General features: G+C 42.4%; 1 protein-coding gene across 4 annotated transcripts in view; it reads left to right on the plus strand.

The window, feature by feature from the left end:
* Nucleotides 1–15,050, plus strand: part of LOC139376124 (5'-AMP-activated protein kinase subunit gamma-1-like) — a 60,167-nt gene extending 45,117 nt beyond the window's left edge. For 2 of the 4 annotated variants that reach the window (XR_011627880.1, XR_011627881.1), the window contains 12 exons: nt 3,428–3,488; nt 3,945–4,051; nt 4,695–4,776; nt 8,722–8,780; nt 8,917–8,962; nt 9,043–9,097; nt 10,822–10,948; nt 11,601–11,766; nt 11,905–11,942; nt 12,076–12,222; nt 12,304–12,502; nt 14,094–15,050. Coding sequence is in view for 2 of the 4 variants with exons in the window: in XM_071118334.1 (XP_070974435.1) it covers nt 3,428–3,488; nt 3,945–4,051; nt 4,695–4,776; nt 8,722–8,780; nt 8,917–8,962; nt 9,043–9,097; nt 10,822–10,948; nt 11,601–11,766; nt 11,905–11,942; nt 12,076–12,222; nt 12,304–12,397; nt 14,094–14,125 (1,014 nt within the window). In the remaining 2 variants the exon portion in view is untranslated. The remainder of the gene's footprint in view (nt 1–3,427; nt 3,489–3,944; nt 4,052–4,694; nt 4,777–8,721; nt 8,781–8,916; nt 8,963–9,042; nt 9,098–10,821; nt 10,949–11,600; nt 11,767–11,904; nt 11,943–12,075; nt 12,223–12,303; nt 12,503–14,093) is intronic. The other 2 variants (XM_071118334.1, XM_071118335.1) reach the window with 1 other exon arrangement.
* Nucleotides 15,051–24,541: the final 9,491 nt, after the last annotated feature.

The following is a 24,541-nucleotide window of genomic DNA, read 5'->3' on the forward strand; positions in this document are numbered from 1 at the left end:
GACAGCTAAAATGCCGGCCAAAATCATGTAGTGTACACCCGACATAAGGTGTATTTTTATCTGTTTTTTTTACTGCCTGCATGAGTTACTTTATGTGGAATTGAGTTCCATGTAGTCATGGCACTATGTAGTACTGTGCGCCTCCCATAGTCTGTTCTGGACTTGGGGACTTTGAAGATTCAACATGTTAATACTTCTCACAAGTACAAGTAGTGATGAAGTCAAGCTCTCCTCTACTTTGAGCCAGGAGAGATTGACATGCATATTATTAATGTTAGCTCTCCGTGTACAGACCTCTCCCCATTTTAGCAACGTATCTGCTTTGACCATGACAGTTTTCAATCCTGGCAGTTTAGTCTCCTCAACTTGCTCAATTTCCACATTATTCATTACAAGATTTAGTCAAGGTTTAGGGTTTAGTGAATGACTTGTCCCAAATATTTAGAACTAACTTATTCCTTACCATCCATTCTAAATCTGACTGCAGCTCTTTAAGTGTTGCAGTGATTTCACTTGCTGTGGTAGCTGATGTTGGATGGTGTATCAATAATCCCTGTCATTGCAAAGATACAGGTGTCCTTCCTAACTCCGTTGCCAGAGAGGAAGGAAACCGCTCAGGGATTTCACCATGAGGCCAATGTTGACTTTAAAACAATTAGTTTGGCTGTGATAGGAGAATAACTGAGGATGGATCAACAACATTGTACTTACTCCACAATCCTAACCCAAATGACAAAGTGAAAATAAGGAAGCCTGTACAGAATTCAAATATTCCAAACCATGCATCCTGTTTGCAATAAGGCATTGAAGTAAAACTGCAAAAAAATGTGTCAACGAAATAAACTTAATGTCCTGAATACAAAACATTATGTTTGGGGCAAATCACATCACTGAGTACCACACTTCATATTTCCAACCATGGTGGTGGCTGCATCAGGATATGGGTATGCTTGTCATTGGCAAGGACTAGGGAGTTTTTTTTAAGATAAAAAGAAACTGAATAGACCTAAACACAGGCAAAATCCTAGAGAAAAAACAGGTTCAGTCTGCTTTCCAACTGACAATGGGAAACAAATTCACCTTCAGTAGGACATTAACATTAAACACAAGGTCAAATATACACTGGAGTTGCTTTCCAAGACGACATTGAAGGTTCCTGATTGGCCTAGTTACAGTTTTGACTTAAATCATCTAGAAAATCTATGGCAAGATTTGAAAATTGCTGTCTAGCAATCATCAACAACCAACTTGACAGAGCATGAACAATTTTTAAAAGAATAATGTGCAGATATTGTACAATTCACGTGTGTAAAGCTCATAAAGACTTACCCAGAAAGACCCACAGCTGTAATCGCTGCCAAAGGTGATTCTAACGTGTATTGACTCAGTGATGTGAATACTTATGCAAATGAGATATTTCTGTATTTCTTTTTCAATACATTAGCTAAAATTTCTAAAACAAACAAATTTTCACTTTGTCATTATGGGGTATTGTGTGCAGATGGGTGAATGTTTTTTTTAATACATTTTGAATTCAGGCTGTAACTCAACAAAATGTTGGGGGGTATGAATACTTTCAGAAGGCACTGTATTTGATTGATTGAGGATGTGATATATATTTATTTATACTAATACTTCAAGTAACTGTCTGTCTGGTTGAGCTATAGCACACACTACCCTGATAGTGTAAGTCAATATTTCATCACTATCTTTGGTTTTGTTGTTTGACTAGAAGACCATGAGCCATAAGTATCTCTCTCTCTCTCTGTCTCTCTTCTCCTCCTCTCTCCTCACCTCTCTCTCAACACACACCAGGCTCTCCTCTTACCATAATCAAAGGAATGACTTCTCTGCCACTTCCAGTCTGGAAGCGTGTTAATGAAACAGCCCTCCATCTCTAATTTACATCCCGTGTTTACCTACAGCTCGTTCCCTTCCCTGTTCCCTGTGGCAGTGCAGCAGCAGATTGGGATGGGATTCATGCCCTGTGTTTACCTACAGCGCGTTCCCTTCCCTGTTACCTGTTGCAGTGCAGCAGCAGATTGGGATGGGATTCATGCCCTGTGTTTACCTACAGCACGTTCCCTTCCCTGTTACCTGTTGCAGTGCAGCAGCAGATTGGGATGGGATTCATGCCCTGTGTTTACCTACAGCACGTTCCCTTCCCTGTTCCCTGTGGCAGGTCAGCGGGGTTAGGCTGAAAATTGCTGTGTCACGATGAGGTATAGGGTGACTCTGGGGGGTTGGTTGGACATGCCAGGGGTGATCTTTCAGGGCTGTTTCTTCTACTGCACTGGATTAGGGTCTAATCAAGGGTCTAGGGGAGATGAAGAAAAACATTTTTTTATAGGATTTTGAATCCTCATATGCTACAAAGAGCACAGTATGGCGTATGGCTTGGCTCATGGTATGTGCCATGATGAAGTGTTTTGTAGGATAGGGAGGGAAGGCAACTTGCCTCATTGACATTTCCATGTTAGTGCTGTACACAGACTTATTTTGTTGTAGGATTATTTTGCTGCAGCACAGCCTCTGTCTCTGCACAGTGTCTTAGTCATTGTGCAGTAGCCAGCCTACTTCATCCCTTGCCATATGGATTTATTTTTATGCACTACCCATATACGTAAATAATTCTCTATTGTGCAAATTGTTTCATTTTAATGTCTTGCAAAAAAAGTTAAGGGCACAGAGAAGGACGGGGAATCCTTGGCTTCTGGCTGCTTGGCAACATAAGGGATTTCCTAATATGGTGAAAAGCCGTGGTTGTTTCGCATGTAGGATTCTAGTGCGTGATCATAATAATAAATGCAAATTGAACGAATTCCCTTGTCGTTCACAATCCACAGAATGCTCAAAAAAACATATGCTTCCGAGCAGATACACTGTCACACTGTCAGTCTGTTTTTTTAAATAAAAATATTTTTGCTTCGTTTTTTATCCGGAAGACTTGTACACTCCTTTGTTTTATTCAGTAGTATGATCCTACTGTAGGCATTGGCTGCCTGATTGCAGCCAAATACATTTAGGAATGTTCCACTAATACAGAGTTAAGGGGTGTGTAGTCTACTAATAATGTGCCATTACAGTTACTGGCAGGCACAGTGCTCCAGATATGAATTGCCCACAGTCTACAGTAGAAACTTGGACAAGGGCAATTGAATGAGTTTGCACGTTTTGTCATTGTCAGACAGACGTGGCTTGCTTTTCTTAATGTTGCCTTTGCGCAAGGACATTTAGCCTACTGGAAGTCTCTCAAAAAGATAGATGATTTTGTCATGGTGTAAAGTGGGATCAGTTATTGAATGTATATTGTTATTTTAATCTTAACTTTGCCAAACGGCGAGTGGTTGTGCGCCTGAAAGCGTGCGTCTGATGTCATATTGTGGTAGGTTTGGAGCGTGTTCTTGACTGTCTCTTATTCTTACAGAATTTCTACGGTTTATTCGAAGGCATGCTGGAGAAACTTGAACTAGACGATGATGGTGTTGGTAAGTGCATTTACGTAGTCGACTAGTCTACATTTTCATTTTACTTGATGGTGTTACGTAGCCATTTATTTGTCGTTTTTGCAATTGTATCCGCTTATAGTTGAAGACCAGGGCTCAATATGGAATGCAGCATGCTGATTTGTAAAGTGCTTGTGTGAATTATAATGTGAATATTAATTCCATTACATTGGTGACACCGGTTGCTATTCACAGAATATGACGCTTCATAGGTTAAATTACTCCGGTTTTGCTCATTTTTACCAATACAACAAGTGTCATCCTGATTGCAAAATCACAATCCTTCACATTGAAGCCTTATTATGCAGGATGTGTTTTGATCGTAACCCAACTATTGCCCCCCCCCCCAGCCCAAGAGGTGGCATCATTGGTTCAGAATGAATATTGAGATGATCCGATATACACATTTGGTGTGAATATTTGTGTCTGTCTTTACAGCTGCTGAACCAGACAGTGACATTTACATGCGCTTTATGAAGTCCCATAGCTGCTATGACATCGTCCCCACCAGCTCCAAGCTGGTTGTGTTTGACACTGGACTGCAAGTAAGTGAGCCCAGCTCCTCCACATGACTACACGTTGACATCACGTTGGAGCCATCATGGATAAGGGACCATATTCAAAAAGCGCTTCAAAGTAGAAGTGCTGATTGAGTTTTATTTTTTTTTGCGTTTTAGATCATAATGGATAAGACTGCATGGACACGGGGCACCTGATCTTAGATCAGCAATCTGAGACACTTTCTGGCCAGGCCCAGACAGACACACAGGGTTGAGAATTCAGACTATGTATAAATACGTTTGAGTAGGCCTGACTATAACCTAACATTGAGCATCTGTATAGATTTTGTTTATCTTACTAGGTTTGTCCACTGAGGGACATGAAGTGTCTCCTTGGTTTGAAAGGCACTGAGAGCGGTTTGGTTAATGTTCCATGAGGAGAGCAGTGCTATTGCTAGTGCTAATGATTTGCCTCATAAAATGGTTAAACAGTAATCAGCCACTGAATCTATTAAACTCAAGGTTTTAGTTCCCTTATCTGAGTATGAAACCCCTTAAAACCAGAATGCTTTAGTGTTTGATTTGGATTTCAATTGAACACTTCCACATTTGTACAATATGTACAATACCACCTTCAGAACCTTGCCATCCATGTGTTTTTGTGCATGATTGTGGTCTTTTCTCACAGGTGAAGAAGGCTTTCTATGCCTTAGTGGCCAATGGGGTGCGAGCTGCTCCACTGTGGGACTCGGAGAGGCAGTGTTTTGTGGGTAAGAAACGCCTTTTGTGTATGACACACGTTCACATGAAATGCATTCATGCTTAATGCATTCACTGATGCGAACACCTATATACACCAATGAATGCATATCAGGGCCATAGCCAGGGTCTGAGATTTAGTCAGGTCCGGGAAGAAAGTTGAAGCTCGTTTCATGCATTTCTATACAATTAAAACATTCTTAAAATACTAATTCAAAGAACAGCAAAAACAAGCAAAACCCCAGCCATTATCACATTGGTTGCTGTAGCGTCATTCACCTCAGTCGATCTATAAACACATAGCCTGTTAGCCATATAGCTAGCCACTACACATTAACTCAGCACCGGAATTAAAAACTTTTTAGTTGTTGCAGTTTTACAGCTAATTTCCTACAATTCTACACATATTGCAATATTGAAAACTTATCTGAGTGAGACTAACAAAATCAATGGGGTTCCTGCAAGCCCTGTCGGTAATTCCTCTATGATTATTACATGTTTAGATTGACATGGGCTAATTGAGTGACTGTCAGTGAGTGACACGACAAGAGGAAAACTGATGTTGCACAACCAAGTTTTGAAATTGCACCTTGTATATTCTACTATTCTAACTCTCAAATTGAAACCCCAACTGAGTTCCAAATGTATATATATATATATAGATAGATATAGTGCCAGTCAAAGGTTTGGACACATTTACTCATTCAAGTTTTTTTTTTATTTGTACAATTTTCTACATTGTAGAATAATAGTGAAGACATGAAAACTATGAAATAATTCATATGGAATCATGTAGTAAGTCAAAAAAAATGTAAAACAAATCAAAATATATTTTCTATTTGAGATTCTTCAAAGTAGCCACCCTTTGCATTGATGCCAGCTTTGCATGCTCTCAACCACCTTCATGAGGAAGTCACCTGGAATGCATTTCAATTAACAGGTGTGCCTTGATAAAAGTTCATTTGTGGAATTTCTTTCCTTAATGCGTTTGAGACAATCAGTTGTGCTGTAACAAGGTAGGGTTGGTATTCAGAAGATAGCCCTATTTGGTAAAAGACCAAGTCTATATTATGGCAAGAACAGCTCAAATAACCAAATAGAAATGACTGTCCATCCTTACTTTAAAACATGAAGGTCAGTCAATACGGAACATTTCCAGAACTTTTAAAGTTTCTTCAAGTGCTGTCGCAAAAACCATTAAGCGCAATGATGAAACTGGCTCTCATGAGGACCGCCACAGGAAAGGAAGACCCAGAGTTACCTCTGCTTCAGAGGATACTTTCATTAGAGCTACCAGCCTCAGAAACTGCAGCCCAAATAATAGCTTCACAGAGTTCAAATGACAGACACATCTCAACATTAACTGTTCAGAGGAGACTGTGTGAATCAGGCCTTCATGGTCAAATTGCTGCAAAAAAACCACTATTAAACGACACCAATAATAAGAAGACTTGCTTGGGCCAAGAAACATGAGCAATGGACATTAGACTGGTGGAAATCTGTCCTTTGGTCTGATGAGTGCAAATGTGAGATTTTTGCTTCCAACCGCCGTGTCTTTGAGACGCGGTGTGGGTGAACGGATGTTCTCTGCATGTGTGGTTCCCACCGTGAAGCATGGAGGAGGTGTGATGGTGTGGGGGTGCTTTGCTGGTGACACTGTCAGTGATTTATTTGGAATTCAAGGCACCCTTAACCAGCATGGCTACCACAGCATTCTGCAGCGATACGCCATCCCATCTGGTTTTCGCTTAGTGGGACTATCATTTGTTTTTCAGTAGGAAAAAGTCAGACTGTTCTCTCTACTACCGCATGGCAAGCGGTACCGAAGTGCCAAGTCTAGGACAAAAATGCTTCTCAACAGTTTTTACCCCCAAGCCATAAGACTCCTGAACAGATGATCAAATGGCTACCCGGACTATTTGCAATGTGTGCCTCCCCCAACCCCTCTTTTTACACTGCTGCTACTCTGTTTATCATATATGCACAGTCACTTTAACTATACATTCATGTACATACTACCTCAATTGGGCCGACCAACCAGTGTTCCCGCACATTGGCTAACCGGGCTGCATTGTGCATTGTGCAATCTGCATTGTGTCCCGCCACCCACCAACCCCTCTTTACGCTACTGCTACTCTCTGTTCATCATATATGCATAGTCACTTTAACCATATCTACATGTACATACTACCTCAATCAGCCTGACTAACCAGTGCCTGTATGTAGCCTCGCTACTTTTATAGCCTCGTAACTGTATATAGCCTCGCTACTGTTTTTCACTGTCTTTTTATTGTTGTTATTTTTCTTTACTTACCTATTGTTCACCTAACAGCTTTTTTTGCACTATTGGTTAGAGCCTGTAACTAAGCATTTAACTGTAAGGTCTGTTGTATTCGGCGCACGTGACAAATGAACTTTGATTTGATTTGACCCAACACACCTCTAGGCTGTGTAAGGGCTATTTGACCAAGAAAGAGAGTGCTGCATCAGATGACCTGGCCTCCACAATTACCCGACCACAACCCAATTGAGATGGTTTGGGATGAGTTGGACCGCAGAGTGAATGAAAAGCAGCCAACAAGTGCTCAGCATATGTGGGAACTCCTTCAAGACTGTTGGAAAAGCATTACTCATGAAGCTGGTTGAGAGAATGCCAAGAGTGTGCAAAGCTGTCATCAAGGCAAAGGTTGGCTAATTTGAAGAATCCAAAATCTAAAATATATTTAGATTTGTTGAACACTTTTTTTGGTACTACATGATTCCATATGTGTTATTTCATAGTTTCAATGTCTTCACTATTATTATACAATAAAAAAATATAAAAAAATAAAGAAAAACTCTTTAATGAGTAGGTGTGTCCAAACTTTTTAATTTCTTTCTTAAATTTCTGGAATTTGTGAGTATTGTTAGGTACTGTATACTGCATTGTTGGAGCTAGAAACATAAGCATTTCGCTGCACCTGCGATAACATCTGCTAATTATGTGTACGAGACAGATAACGTTTTATTTGATTTATAGACCACATGAGATTAGACAACATGAATAAAATTCGGTGAACTGGTTCTACTCTTTTTGGCCATTTCTGGTGTTTTGTGGTGTGAAACTGAATGGGTCGAGCACAACACGTCAACTCTCTGTTACCCACAGGCTACAAATGTTTTATCAATATGTTTTTTTTGTTAAGTTTGCATTCAATTGCCCATCCCTGTTGCACATAACAAGCTTTCATTCCCCCTGTCACGAGGGAACTCATGGCTGATGTAAGATGAAATTGGCATCCCTGTTACGGTCATCCCTGTTACGGTCAACCCTGTTACGGTCAACCCTGTTACGGTCAACCCTGTTACGGTCAACGCTGTTACGGTCAACCCTGTTACGGTCAATGCTGTTACGGTCAATGCTGTTACGGTCAATGCTGTTACGGTCAATGCTGTTACGGTCAATGCTGTTACGGTCAATGCTGTTACGGTCAACGCTGTTACGGTCAACGCTGTTACGGTCAACGCTGTTACGGTCAACGCTGTTACGGTCAACGCTGTTACGGTTAACGCTGTTACGGTCAATGCTGTTACGGTCAACCCTGTTACGGTCAACCCTGTTACGGTCAACCCTGTTACGGTCAACCCGGACACTTTATTTGACACTTAGGAACTTACTATAGTAATTTTTATTTAACCTGTTGAGATGGGAAAACGTGTTTTTTAATTAAGTTGTACGTGTGTTCTTGTTTATTATTTAGATGAAGCTATATTACCCAAAAGGTATACTCATTTGGTGGAACGACCCAGATAACAATTATCTCCAGATTTAAATACGATGTTAGTCAGTTTTGTTACGAGTCCTAGCCAGTCGAGCGTGATTTGTTGACATGAAGTCCGTTAGCAACCTAATGCTTTACGACAGCTTCATGACAACCGTTAGTCATTCTGAACGCATACATGTCTTCTCATTTCAGGAATGTTGACAATCACCGACTTCATCATCATACTACACAGATACTACAAGTCACCGTTGGTAAAGTTTGAGTTGACGAAACCATTTTGCGTTATGTTTGTTCAACATTTGAAACCTATGATGGATTTCTGTAGTTCTGTATTGTGTGTGTGTGTTTTTTTTTTTTATATATCTATATAGTTGTGTTGTTTCATAGGTGCAAATATATGAGTTGGAAGATCATAAGCTTGAGACATGGAGAGGTATGTAAAGAGCTCTGGTTTATATTATAACATTAAACTAGATGTACCGAACGTTGAACTCCCATCGTCCCTCTCCACAGAAGTATATTTGCAAGAGACATTCAAACCTTTAGTGAACATATCACCCGAATCAAGGTAAGTTGTTACTGCATAACAATGTCTATTATGCAGTTGTGAATGTGTGCATGACTGTTTGCCATGTACAGTGGGGCAAAAAAGTATTTAGTCAGACACCAATTGTGCAAGTTCTCCCACTTAAAAAGATGAGAGGCCTGTAATTTTCATCATAGGTACACTTCAACTATGACAGACAAAATGAGAAGAAAGAAAATCCAGAAAATCACATTGTAGGATTTTTAATGAATTTATTTGCAAATTATGGTGGAAAATAAGTATTTGGTCACCTACAAACAAGCAAGATTTCTGGCTCTCACAGACCTGTAACTTGTTTTTTAAGAGGCTCCTCTGTCCTCCACTCGTTACCTGTATTAATGGCACCTGTTTGAACTTATCAGTATAAAAGACACCTGTCCACAATCTCAAACAGTCACACTCCAAACTCCACTATGGCCAAGACCAAAGAGCTGTCAAAGGACACCAGAAACAAAATTGTAGACCTGCACCAGGCTGGGAAGACTGAATCTGCAATAGGTAAGCAGCTTGGTTTGAAGAAATCAACTGTGGGAGCAATTATTAGGAAATGGAAGACATACAAGACTGATAATCTCCCTCGATCTGGGGCTCCACGCAAGATCTCACCCCGTGGGGTCAAAATGATCACAAGAACGGTGAGCAAAAATCCCAGAAGCGCACGGGGGGACCTAGTGAATGACCTGCAGAGAGCTGGGACCAAAGTAACAAAACCTACCATCAGTAACACACTACGTCGCCAGGGACTCAAATCCTGCAGTGCCAGACGTGTCCCCCTGCTTAAGCCAGTACATGTCCAGGCCCATCTGAAGTTTGCTAGAGAGCATTTGGATGATCCAGAAGAAGATTGGGAAAATGTTATATGGTCAGATGAAACCAAAATATAACTTTTTGGTAAAAACTCAACTCGTTGTGTTTGGAGGACAAAGAATGCTGAGTTGCATCCAAAGAACACCATACCTACTGTGAAGCATGGGGGTGGAAACATCATGCTTTGGGGCTGTTTTTCTGCAAAGGGACCAGGACGACTGATCCGTGTAAAGGAAAGAATGAATGGGGCCATGTATTGTGAGATTTTGAGTGAAAACCTCCTTCCATCAGCAAGGGCATTGAAGATGAAACGTGGCTGAGTCTTTCAGCATGACAATGATCCCAAACACACCGCCCGGGCAACGAAGGAGTGGCTTTGTAAGAAGCATTTCAAGATCCTGGAGTGGCCTAGCCAGTCTCCAGATCTCAACCCCATAGAAAATCTTTGGAGGGAGTTGAAAGTCTGTGTTGCCCAGCAACAGCCCCAAAGCATCACTGCTCTAGAGGAGATCTGCATGGAGGAATGGGACAAAATACCAGCAACAGTGTGTGAAAACCTTGTGAAGACTAACAGAAAATGTTTGACCTCTGTCATTGCCAACAAAGAGTATATAACAAAGTATTAAGATAAACTTTTGTTATTGACCAAATACTTATTTTCCACCATAATTTGCAAATAAATTCATTAAAAATCCTACAATGTGATTTTCTGGATTTTTTTTTCCTCATTTTGTCTGTCATAGTTGAAGTGTACCTATGATGAAAATTACAGGCCTCTCTCATCTTTTTAAGTGGGAGAACTTGCACAATTGGTGGCTAACTAAATACTTGAATATACATACCTGCGAAGACAACGGCTGCATTTTCTTTTAATGTGCGTTTTATGTTTGTCTTTGAAGCATATTTGATGCGGTGTATTCCCTCATCAAAAACAAGATCCACCTTCTGCCCGTCATCGACCCTGTTACAGGAAACCCACTTTACATCCTCACACACAAGAGGATCCTCAAGTTCCTACAGCTCTTTGTAAGTCTCAAACCATTACTGACAACCTGACGTTAGGTTTTATGATAATACACACTAGTCCCATTGGGGAAGAATATAAGAAAAACGGTCTTTCTTGAAACAATAATCTGACAACTCTGCTTTTACTTGAACACTGCCCTTGGAGTTGGACAATAATCTGACAACTCTGCTTTTACTTGAACACTGCCCTTGGAGTTGGACAATAATCTGACAACTCTGCTTTTACTTGAACACTGCCCTTGGAGTTGGACAATAATCTGACAACTCTGCTTTTACTTGAACACTGCCCTTGGAGTTGGACAATAATCTGACAACTCTGCTTTTACTTGAACACTGCCCTTGGAGTTGGACAATAATCTGACAACTCTGCTTTTACTTGAACACTGCCCTTGGAGTTGGACAATAATCTGACAACTCTGCTTTTACTTGAACACTGCCCTTGGAGTTGGACAATAATCTGACAACTCTGCTTTTACTTGAACACTGCCCTTGGAGTTGGACAATAATCTGACAACTCTGCTTTTACTTGAACACTGCCCTTGGAGTTGGACAATAATCTGACAACTCTGCTTTTACTTGAACACTGCCCTTGGAGTTGGAGAAGGTGAATAGAAACTGAAAGTGTCTCTCTCACTATGTTGTGTTGTTCCAGGTGCGCGAGATGCCCAAGCCAGCCTTTATGAAGCAGACCCTGGGGGAGCTGGGCATCGGTACCTACAAGAACATAGCTTTCATCCACCCTGACACACCCATCATCAAGGCCCTGCAGATCTTCGTAGAGAGGAGGGTGTCTGCCCTGCCTGTGGTGGACGTATCTGGTACGTGTTACTGTAAAACACTTTGTGACAGCTGTTGTTCAAAGATGCTTTATAAGGGTAATTTGATGGATTCATTGATTTAGATTCAGTTTAACTCTCGTGGTGAAGCCTAATGGATATGTTTCAATCTCCTCACAGGGAAAGTGGTGGATATTTACTCCAAATTTGATGTCATAGTAAGTGGTTACTAAATATTGATGATCTTAATACACCTTGGTAATCATCTGACTTCCTCCCTCAACAATATATTGTGAATATTTTCCTTCAAAAATAGATCCATATGAATGTGTGTATGTATCATGTGTGTAGAACCTGGCAGCAGAGAAGACATATAATAACCTGGACCTCACCGTGACCCAGGCTCTGAGGCATCGCTGGCAGTACTTTGAGGGGGTCATGCAGTGCCACAAGCTGGACACACTGGAGACCATCGTGGACAGGATTGTCAAAGCAGAGGTGAGTTCTAACACACACGCCTCTCTTCCTCTCTTTTTCTCTTTCTCTCTAACTTTGTGTGTGTGTGTGTGTGTGTGTCAGGTCCATCGGTTGGTGGTGGTGGATGATCGCTCGGCCATCGAGGGCATCGTCTCCCTGTCTGACATTCTGCAGGCCCTGGTGCTCAGCCCAGCAGGTATAGACGCTCAGCATTCCTAACCCCCCTCATCCTACACCTGGACCCTGAGCTCCCTCCCTCCCCACCCACCCTGTCGTGCCCCGCCCTGTACCTCTCACACAGGTAGGACACAAACTCTGGCCCTTGCTGGTTGGCACCCACATGCGGATGGCACGTGCCTGTGCTCGTGAGCTGTCCTGTATTGCCAACTCGTTATGGTGTAGTATGGGCTTGTCTGTGTCCTGTCCTTTCCTCCTACCCTCTGATTAAAATCGAATCAAATCAAATTGTATTTGTCACATGCGCCGAATACAACACGTGTCGACCTTACAGTGAAATGCTTCATTACATGCCCTTAACCAATAATGCAGTTTTAAGAAAATACCTTAAAAAAGTAAGAGATAAGAAAAACAAATAATTAAAGAGCAGCAGTAAACAACAATAGTGGGGCTATATACAGGGGGTACGGGTACAGAGTTAATGTGTAGGCTATATACAGGGGGTACCGGTACAGAGTTAATGTGGAGGCAAAATACAGGGGGTACCGGTACAGAGTTAACGTGGAGGCTATGTACAGGGGGTACCGGTACAGAGTCAACGTGGAGGCTATATACAGGGGGTACCGGTACAGAGTCAACGTGGAGGCTATATACAGGGGGTACCGGTACAGAGTCAACGTGGAGGCTATATACAGGGGGTACCGGTACAGAGTCAACGTGGAGGCTATATACAGGGGGTACCGGTACAGAGTCAATGTGGAGGCTATATACAGGGGGTACCGGTACAGAGTCGATGTGGAGGCTATATACAGGGGGTACCGGTACAGAGTCAATGTGGAGGCTATATACCGGGGGTACCGGTACAGAGTCAATGTGGAGGCTATATACAGGGGGTACCGGTACAGAGTCAATGTGGAGGCTATATACAGGGGGTACCGGTACAGAGTCGATGTGGAGGCTATATACAGGGGGTACCGGTACAGAGTCAATGTGGAGGCTATATACCGGGGGTACCGGTACAGAGTCAATGTGGAGGCTATATACAGGGGGTACCGGTACAGAGTCAATGTGGAGGCTATATACAGGGCGTACCGATACAGAGTCAATGCGGAGGCTATATACAGGGAGTACCGGTACAGAGTCAATGTTTCAATGTGTGGGGGCACCGGTGTCAAGGTAATTGAGGTAATTATGTACATGTAGGTAGAGTTTTAGAGTGGTTATGCATAGATAATAACATAGAGTAGCAGCAGTGTGGGGCGGGGGGCTCCTCTGTTGTCTTGTTATTTTGTCTGCTTATAGTTTCAATAAAAGATGAATGATAATTGATGTAAGATAAAGTGTTTGCATTTCTGTGCTTTGGAAGGAAATGCATTTGCTGCTGCAGTCATAATGCATTTGGAATTTGCTGGTGCATCAGTTCCCAGAATGAAAAGTACAGTGAGCAAGACACATCATTTTCTTTGATGTGAGATGTGATGAGAAAGAAACTTGAAGCATCTTGCACAACTCTGTCCCTGAAACAAAGAAGCCTACTGTTATGTTGGGCATTAGCCTGGTTCCAGATCTGTTGGTGCTGTATAGGCAACATCTATTGTCGTTGCTATGCCATAACAACAACCATAAGAGTTGGCTATACAGCACAATAAGATCTGAGACCAGGCTAGTAGGATGTGTTCTTGTGTTCTCACATGTCTGTCCTCTCCCCCTCCTAGATGCCTGCAGAGAGGAGGGCCTGCTGGAGTGAGAGGGGAAAAGCTGTGGGGACCACTGAGGTTGAAGGCTGTTATAGAACTTAGTATTCTACTTCTATAGCTTCAGACATGGGGCCCAGAGCCCTTGGTATTGATGCTCTAGACTTTGAAACCAGAAGGATGGGCTGGACTTCACTAGACTGGATTGGACTGATACGGGGATGTAAAGGGCTCTAATGCCCGAGGACCAGCATCTCTCTGTCTAAATGGAACTGGGCTTCATTCACTGTGGGAGGGTTATAGTAGGGTGGAATGATGACGCAGGGTGAGGTTGAGCCAGTCTGGAGACTGTGGCTATGTATATGAGAACTATGTATATTTAGGGTTTTCTCTCTATCATGCTGCTCTGTCGTTGTTCCCAGCAACAGTGCCTAGTCACTCCCAGTAAGTTTTAAACCTTCAAGGATCAAGAAGATTGACCGATATGGTCAAAGCATCTTAGACTTGATGATACACACTTTTAGGAGAAATGGCAGGTTTTCATGCTTTATCAAGAGGGTCTGTATTTTTATATGAGTAATATGCTGTGAAGAGAGACAGAACATAAAAAAGCCTTATTTTAAGACGTGTTTTGCCTGCTTTATGTACTTGCAAAGGAAAATGGCCGATTCTGAACTGCTCACTACTGGTCTCCTGTGCAGTGGCCAGAGTAACACAACTCTGACAAAACTCATCTGTGTTCCATTACTGTAAACAACAACGTTTTGAAGAAAAGTGCCAGAGAAAGCTTTTTTTTATTTAAGTTTAAACAAATTATGTTAAACTGACTACAGTTTAATATTCTCTTTGTAAATGTGGCAGTAATATTCAGAGCAAGATGGACTACATGTGCAAGCGATAAATGACACTATAACAGTTGTAAATGTTGTTCTTTACTTTTCTAAAAGCAGCTAAATAAACAATGACACTGTATTTTTATGTAATGTGTGTTGCTGCATATGTTCATTTTTATGGTACATTTTCACCACCACGTATTTAACTATTGTTTTATTTTGAGTTTGCAAGAAAGCCAAATTAAAAGTGCCTAGGTAAATACATTTGATATAATGATAATCCTAAATACATTGATGTAATATTTTGATAACTGCCATACACAATCATTTTAATGTCATAGAGTATAACACATGTTTTATGCTCTTCTCTGATGAAACTTATTTGGTCATGGCTATAATGCCTTCAATAATAATCATCGTGGCATTGGATGTCTGAACACTGCCACCATCTAGTGGTTAGGAGCTGCACTGCAGGCATATCTGCACCTGTTCAATGATTGACCATCACGCGTCCTGAGAGTAGTCTTTGATGGCACCATAAGCATATTTAGTCTGAGGCTCAGAGGAGATCAATGGCAGTTTGTCTTTTCCCCCCTCTTGTCTTCGAAACTTCATGCTAGCAAATATTTGGAGGGCTCCTATGACAAATTGAAATGGAAGCAACATCTTAATGTGTAAAACATGATTTTAATATTTAAAGTAAACAAAATGTCTTCGGGCCATATATAGATCAGCAAACACCACCAAGGTGCCCCTCAAAAGCTGTTCTACTTCAGCTTTTAAGCAAAGGATACTCCCAAAACATTTCCAAACACCAGCCACAGGATGACAGTAAGCAGTATTTTATTTATATTTTTTGACCTTTACCTTTAACTAGGCAAGTCAGTTAAGAACAAATTCTTATTTTCAATGAAGGCCTAGGAACAGGGGGTTAACTGCCTGTTCAGGGGCAGAACGACAGATTTGTACCTTGTCAGCTCGGGGATTTGAACTTGCAACCTTCCGGTTACTAGTCCAACGCTCTAACCACCATGAGGTGCTAATGCTGCATTCATAACCAAGTTTACCACATACGACTGGGAAAATCCACTTCAACGCCACTCCTAGTCGTCATTACTAGTGGGTAACTCATCTATCATCCCTGAGCTCCCACTTCTCCCTTAAGTGACCTCTTAAGTCACCTATTAATTAAATTACCAGTGATAACAGCATTTCGGCAGTTAAATGTAACAAAATATTTATGAAAAAAAGATCTAATATAGTTTATGAACCCTCATTTGTTTACAAGCATAATAGCTGTACTTTTAGTTTATGGTTTAGTTTTAGACTTGTTGGCCATTAGCCAATCAGCGTTTCTTGAGTTCAAAGCATGTGAATGCATCCAACTGGTATTTACGACTTCACAACTGGTTATTACAATGCCTTCGGAAAGTATTCAGACCCCTTGACTTTTTTCACATTTTGCACAGCCTTATTCTAAAATTGATTCAATAGTTTTTTTCCCTCATAAATCTACACACAATACCCCATAATGACAAAGAAAAAAACTTTTTTAGAAATGCTAGAAAAATTATTACAAAATTGAATTTAAATGTACTAAAATTGAAATACCTAATTTACATAAGTATTCAGACCCTTCACATAGTACTTTGTTGAAGCACCTTTGGCAGCGATTACAGCCTCGAGTCTTCTTGGGTATGACGCTATAAGCTTGGCACACCTGTATTTGGGGATTTTCTCCCATTCTTCTCTGCAGATCCTCTCAAGCTCTGTCAGGTTGGATGGGGAGCGTTGCTGCACAGCTATCTTCTCCCCCTATTGCTCAGTTTTTCCGGGTAGCCATTCTTCCATTTAAGAATGATGGAGGCCACTGTGTTCTTGGGGACCTTCAATACTGCAGACATTTCTTCCCCAGATCTGAGCCTCGACACAATCCTGTCTCGGAGCTCTAGGGACAATTCCTTCAACATCTTGGCTTGGTTTTTGCTCTGACATGCACTGTCAACTGTGGGACCTTATATAGATGGGTGTGTGCCTTTCCAAATCATGTCCAATCAATTGAATTTACCACAGGTGGACTCCAATCAAGGTGTAGAAACATCTCAAGGATGATCAATGGAAACAGGATGCACCTGACCTCAATTTCATGTTTCATAGCAAAGGGTCTGAATATTTATGGAAAGGTATTTCTGTTTTATTTTTAATAGATTTGCACATTTAAAAAAAAAACTGTTTTTGTTTTGTCATTATGAGGCATTGTGTGTAGATTGTAGAAAACGTCAAGGGGTCTGAATACTTTCCAAAGGCACTGTATCACCTTCCCACTTGGTTATGAACACAACATAAGCACCATGTGCGTGTATGATAGATAGACACACTGTGAAGGCTAGTATAATGTCGTTTCGTGGCACTCCAAATGAGACAAGATGCTTTGCTCCAAATTCCCCAACAAAACAGTATTTATTTATAGAAATGACATGCCATGTATTACCAGGCAGTAGATACAGGCATCCGCTAGTCTGTGTGTGGAGTAAAAATGGTACTGTAATCTCAATGCATCTTCTGGACTTTACTACAAAGGTAAAACTATTTTTCTGTACACTGGTCTTAGATCAGTTTTACCCCCCTCCACTAACCAGCAGTGAGGATGAAATCTCGCCAATACCTTGTATCCTTAAAGCAAGATGGCTTATCTGCTTGCTGGCCCCCTCCTGAACTGACAGCCCATCACACATACACACACTGGACGTTCCCTTTAAAGTGTATGGGTGATTTAAAATTCTCCTTCTTCGGAGTGTCATGTATTTTATATGCATGGAGTGAGAGGAGAGTTCTCCTTTCATTCTTTCTCTCTCCCCCTCTGTCTTTTTCTCTCTCAGCATTAGTTTTACTGCATCATGCTTTTCAGTAATTGTGTGAAGGAGCACATGACCCTGGCCTTTGAAGACAAATGTGATATGAATGATGAGGGGAGAGTGTAAAAACCAGGCCTCGGGGCATTTGATTTTTACACTTGTCGCATTTTGCTGCACGAAAGAGCAGTCGGAGAGGGCGAGGACTGACTAGCTCTAGGTTTCAGAGGGTCGGCTTTGATGTCTTGTGGGGTGCGGTTGCTGTTCCTCTGCAGAGCCCCTAAGAATGGGAGGATGTGGGTCTCAGACAGCCATGTCTACCCAGCCACCCGTATGCACTGACTAGACAGCACACAGCAACACAGACAGGGAAAAGCACTATGATCACACCTCTGATAAAAGTCTCTTTCCCTCACACTCCCTCTCTCCCTCTCTTTCCCACACTCCCTCTCTTCACCTCAAACTCCCTCTCTTTCCCTCACTCCCTCTCTTCACCTCACACTCCCCCTCTCTCTCTCTTTCCCTCCCACTCCCTCTGTCTCTCTTTCCCTCCCACTCCTTCTCTCTCTCTCTTTCCCTCCCACTCCTTCTCTCTCTCTCTTTCCCTCCCACTCCTTCTCTCTCTCTCTTTCCTTTACTCCCTCCCCCTCTCTCTTTCCCTCCCTCCCTCCTTCCCACTCTCTCTCTCCCTCTCTTTCCCTCACTCCCTCTCTTTCCCTCCCACTCCCTCCCCTCTCTCTTTCCCTCCCACTCCCTCCCCTCTCTATTTCCCTCCCACTCTCTCTCTCTCTTTCTCTCCCACTCCTTCTCTCTCTCTCTCCCTCCCACTCCCTCTCTCTCTCTTTCCCTCCCACTCCCTCTCTCTCTCTTTCCCTCCCACTCCCTCTCTCTCTCTCTTTCCCTCCCACTCCCTCTCTCTTCCCCCCCCCCCCACTCCCTCTCTCTTATTCCCTCCCACTCCTTCTCTGTCTCTCTTTCCCTCCCACTCCCTCTCTCTTTCCCTCCCACTCCCTCTCTCTCTCTCTTTCCCTCCCACTCCCTCTCTCTCTCTCTCTCTCTCTCTCTGTCTCTCTCTCTCTTTCCCTCCCACTCCCTCTCTCTCTCTCTTTCCCTCCCACTCCCTCTCTCTCTCTCTTTCCCTCCCACTCCCTCTCTCTCTCTCTTTCCCTCCCACTCCCCCTCTCTCTCTCTTTCCCTCCCACTCCCCTCTCTCTCTTTCTCTCCTACTCCCTGTCTCTTTCTCTCCCATTCTCCCTCTCTTTCCCTCCCACTCCCCGCTCTCTCTTTCCCTCCTTCTCTCTCTCTCTTTCCCTCCAACTCCCCCTCTCTCTCTTTCTCTCCCACTCCCCCTCTCTCTCTCTTTCTCTCCCACTCCCCCTCTCTCTCTCTTTCTCTCCCACTCCCCCTCTCTCTCTCTTTCTCTCCCACTCCCCCTCTCTCTCTCTCTCTTTCCCTCCCACTCCCTCTCTCTCTCCCTCCCACTCCCTCTCTTTCCCTCCCCCTCTCTCTCTCTCTCTCTCTCTCTCTCTCTCTCTTCCCCCTCTCTCTCTCTTTCCCTCCCACTCCCTCTCTCTCTTTCCCTCCCACTCCCTCTCTCTTCCCCCCCCCACTCCCTCTCTCTTATTCCCTCCCACTCCTTCTCTGTTTCTCTTTCCCTCCCACTCCCTCTCTCTTTCCCTCCCACTCCCTCTCTCTTTCCCTCCCACTCCCTCTCTCTCTCTCTTTCCCTCCCACTCCCTCTCTCTCTCTCTCTCTCTCTCTCTCTCTCTCTCTTTCCCTCCCACTCCCTCTCTCTCTCTCTCTCTTTCCCTCCCACTCCCTCTCTCTCTCTCTTTCCCTCCCACTCCCCCTCTCTCTCTCTTTCCCTCCCACTCCCCTCTCTCTCTTTCCCTCCTACTCCCTGTCTCTTTCTCTCCCTCCTACTCCCTGTCTCTTTCTCTCCCATTCTCCCTCTCTCTCTCTTTCCCTCCCACTCCCCTCTCTCTCTTTCCCTCCAACTCCCCCTCTCTCTCTTTCTCTCCCACTCCCCCTCTCTCTCTCTTTCTCTCCCACTCCCCCTCTCTCTCTCTTTCTCTCCCACTCCCCCTCTCTCTCTCTCTCTTTCCCTCCCACTCCCTCTCTCTCTCTTTCCCTCCCACTCCCTCTCTTTCCCTCCCCCCCCCTCTCTCTCTCTCTCTCTCTCTCTCTCTCTCTCTCTCTCTCTCTCTTTCCCTCTCTCTCTCTCTTTCCCTCCCACTCCCTCCTTCTCTCTCTCTCTCTTTCCCTCCCACACTCTCTCTCTCTCTCTTTCCCTCCCACTCTCTCTCTCTTTCCCTCCCACTCCCCCTCTTGATTGATAGATGTAGTAGTGCACAGACATGGTGGATGAAATATTTGAGACAATTAAATAAAAAAAATGTTAGTCACAGAGTTAGTCACGTAATTTAATAGAAGTCAATCTTTGACTGCGTTTTTTATTTTATTCAGAATGTTAGAAACACCGTCCTAATATTGAGTTGCGTTCCCTTTTGCCCTCAGAACAACCTCAATTCGTCGGAGCATGGACTACAATGTGTTGAAAGCGTTCCACAGGGATGCTGGCCCATGTTGACTGCAATACTTCCCACAGTTGTGTCACGTTGGCTGGACGTCCTTTGAGTGGTGGACCATTCTTGATACGCATGGAAAACTGTTGAGCGTGAAACACCCAGCAGCGTTGCAGTTCTTGACACACTCAAACTAGTGCGTCTTGCACCTACTACCATTACCCGTTCAAAGGCACTTAAATATTTGATCTTGCCCATTCACCCTCTGAATGGCACACATACACAATCCAGGTCTCAATTGTCTCAAGGCTTAAAAAAATCCTTCTTTAACCCGTCTCCTCCCCTCCATCTACACTGATTGAAGTGGATTTAACAGGGGACATCAATAAGGGATCATAGATTTCACCTGGATTCACCTGAGTTGACCTTTGTATTTGACTGTCTCTATGCACACTCACAGGGCCCTACACACTACGCACACTGATACTCCAACACACATACAAACACTATCATTAACTCACACACATAATATGCACATACATTTATACGGACTCTACACACACCCACTCACATACAATCATCATATACGCTGCTGCTAGTCTGTTTATCATGTATCCTGTGGCCTAGTTACCTTAACCCTATACATATCTACCTCTATCGATACAGTATCCTTACACATTGTAAATATGGTATAGGAACTGACCCTTGTACATACAGTGCCTTGCGAAAGTATTCGGCCCCCTTGAACTTTGCAACCTTTTGCCACATTTCAGGCTTCAAACAAAGATATAAAACTGTATTTTTTTGTGAAGAATCAACAACAAGTGGGACACAATCATGAAGTGGAACGACATTTATTGGATATTTCAAACTTTTTTAAATTGGGCGTGCAAAATTATTCAGCCCCCTTAAGTTAATACTTTGTAGCGCCACCTTTTGCTGCGATTACAGCTGTAAGTCGCTTGGGGTATGTCTCTATCAGTTTTGCACATCGAGAGACTGACATTTTTTCCCATTCCTCCTTGCAAAACAGCTCGAGCTCAGTGAGGTTGGATGGAGAGCATTTGTGAACAGCAGTTTTCAGTTCTTTCCACAGATTCTCGATTGGATTCAGGTCTGGACTTTGACTTGGCCATTCTAACACCTGGATATGTTTATTTTTGAACCATTCCATTGTAGATTTTGCTTTATGTTTTGGATCATTGTCTTGTTGGAAAACAAATCTTCGTCCCAGTCTCAGGTCTTTTGCAGACTCCATCAGGTTTTCTTCCAGAATGGTCCTGTATTTGGCTCCATCCATCTTCCCATCAATTTTAACCATCTTCCCTGTCCCTGCTGAAGAAAAGCAGGCACAAACCATGATCCTGCCACCACCATGTTTGACAGTGGGCATGGTGTGTTCAGGGTGATGAGCTGTGTTGCTTTTACGCCAAACATAACATTTTGCATTGTTGCCAAAAAGTTCCATTTTGGTTTCATCTGACCAGAGCACCTTCTTCCACATGTTTGGTGTGTCTCCCAGGTGGCTTGTGGCAAACTTTAAACAACACTTTTTATGGATATCTTTAAGAAATGGCTTTCTTCTTGCCACTCTTCCATAAAGGCCAGATTTGTGCAATATACGACTGATTGTTGTCCTATGGACAGAGTCTCCCACCTCAGCTGTAGATCTCTGCAGTTCATCCAGAGTGATCATGGGCCTCTTGGCTGCATCTCTGATCAGTCTTCTCCTTGTATGAGCTGAAAGTTTTGAGGGACGGCCAGGTCTTGGTAGATTTGCAGTGGTCTGATACTCCTTCCATTTCAATATTATCGCTTGCACAGTGCTCCTTGGGATGTTTAAAGCTTGGGAAATCTTTTTGTATCCAAATCCGGCTTTAAACTTCTTCACAACAGTATCTCGGACCTGCCTGGTGTGTTCCTTGTTCTTCATGATGCTCTCTGCGCTTTTAACGGACCTCTGAGACTATCACAGTGCAGGTGCATTTATACGGAGACTTGATTACACACAGGTGGATTGTATTTATCATCATTAGTCATTTAGGTCAACATTGGATCATTCAGAGATCCTCACTGAACTTCTGGAGAGAGTTTGCTGCACTGAAAGTAAAGGGGCTGAATAATTTTGCAGGCCCAATTTTTCAGTTTTTGATTTGTTAAAAAAGTTTGAAATATCCAATAAATGTCAGTTTATACAGTTTTATATCTTTATGTTTGAAGCTTGAAATGTGGCAAAAGGTCGCAAAGTTCAAGGGGGCCGAATACTTTCGCAAGGCACTGTAGTATGCTTATTTACTTTATTGTGTTCTTGTTTTTACATCTTGTGTGTTTTTATCCTACCTTGTTATTTTTAGTATTCCATTATTATTGATTACAGAATTGTTGGGGTTAGAGCTGGCAAGAAAGGCATTTCACTGCACTGGACATGAAAACTTGAAACTTGGTCAGTCATGGAAAGAGCAGGTGTTCCTACTGTTTTATACACTCAGTGTGCTGAGTATCTATCACAAGCCAAAACAATACCCGACCACATGCAGAAAACACACATCTCAGACTGCAGGAAATATGTGGTTTATTGGGAACAACATGATCCCAGCTAGCTTATTGTGAATACATACTTAGCAGTAAACAATGGTAACGCATTTCCTTCCACCTTTTAAGTGCCACAGGCTGAGGATTCTATTTACAATGCTACAACCATGGTGTCATGTAGGCTACAATCATTTAAACAGCATTACAGTAGGGGATCTGAGAAAACCATCACACATCTTTGAATTATGAACAGGTTAATGACTAATTATCTAAAAGGTCTGGACAAGACTACAGTACTGAAAACAATGTTTTTATATGTGTCTATGTGCATATCCATCGAGGGTTTATCAGGGGGGATTCACAACTAATGTTATTATAGAAAAAGAATAGTGCCCGTGGTTAAGATGATATCATCTAGCAGGTAAAAAGCACAAGATGTGGAGACTGTTTTCTGCCACTACATACACTTGAGAAGGAATTCATAATTATGTTAACAATCACCGTACATACATATCATTAAAGCACAGGTGACCATATATACAGTTGGGTGCCACAGTATCTACTGAAACGTTATGAACAACATCAAGCAGGCTAATATTTACTGTGCCCCAAATGATATCCTATTTCCTACATGGGGCACTACTATTTACTGGAGCCCCACAGGCCCGAGTCAAAAGTAATGCACTATAAAGGGGATAGGCTGCCGTTTGGGACGCATCTTTACGACAGCCCTTCCACAGAAATCCTGCAAAATCTGACTCTGACACTCTTTCAAAGGAGTGAAAGTGAATTGGCATGTGTTTATCTCGTCATGCTACATCTTCACATCCTATTAACACAATGTTACTTACAGGTTAACTTTGGTTTACAGCTTTCTATAACGATACTGTATCTGTGTGGCAGTTTGAAGCTGTGAGTTAAGTTAAATCAGGACTATACAGTATAGCAGCGATAAGCCAAAATTAACACGTCTTACACAGAAAGTCACTATTCAATCTTACGTTCGACACAATAGCAGCCCCAAATAGTGTATTGTTCCATTAATAAAACTAAAGATACCATTTCTCTAGACACTTGAGTGTCTCCATGATCTTAACTTGTTGTCCCATCTATGATTTTAATATGTGTGTTCTGGTACCTCTCAATCAATACAAATCAGAAGTTGGTATATGTATCATTTGTCCTATTCTGATATACAGTAAATATGAGTATACATAGTGAATATTCATTCTGGGAAAACTTCAGATTCATTTTTTTTGTTTTGCATTGATGTAAGAAGACATTAAAGAAGAATGAGATTTGTTTTGCATTGATGTAAGAAGACATTAAAGAAGAATGAGATTTGTTTTGGATTTTTTGTTCAAACAAAAGTGACAGTCTACACATGACAGTCTACACAGAATTTAGATGGTTCAACAACATGCTCTTTACACTTATCTACATAAACATACTGTGTGTGTGTGTGTGTGTGTGTGTGTGTGTGTGTGTGTGTGTGTGTGTGTGTGTGTGTGTGTGTGTGTGTGTGTGTGTGTGTGTGTGTGTGAAAGAGAGAGCAAGAGAGTACATATGGATAGTAAGGGCTATATTCAATCCAGATCTCCAGAGTTCAGCGCGAAAGCCCAACTGAAATATAAAGGTAATGTTCCCTCGTTGGCGGAGACGGCATTCACGGTAAAGTCTGTATATGTCGGCTCAATCAGAAATGACCTTCACGTTTCTGCCACGCC

This window comes from Oncorhynchus clarkii, chromosome 20 (assembly GCF_045791955.1).
Source record: "Oncorhynchus clarkii lewisi isolate Uvic-CL-2024 chromosome 20, UVic_Ocla_1.0, whole genome shotgun sequence".
Lineage (NCBI taxonomy): Eukaryota > Metazoa > Chordata > Actinopteri > Salmoniformes > Salmonidae > Oncorhynchus > Oncorhynchus clarkii.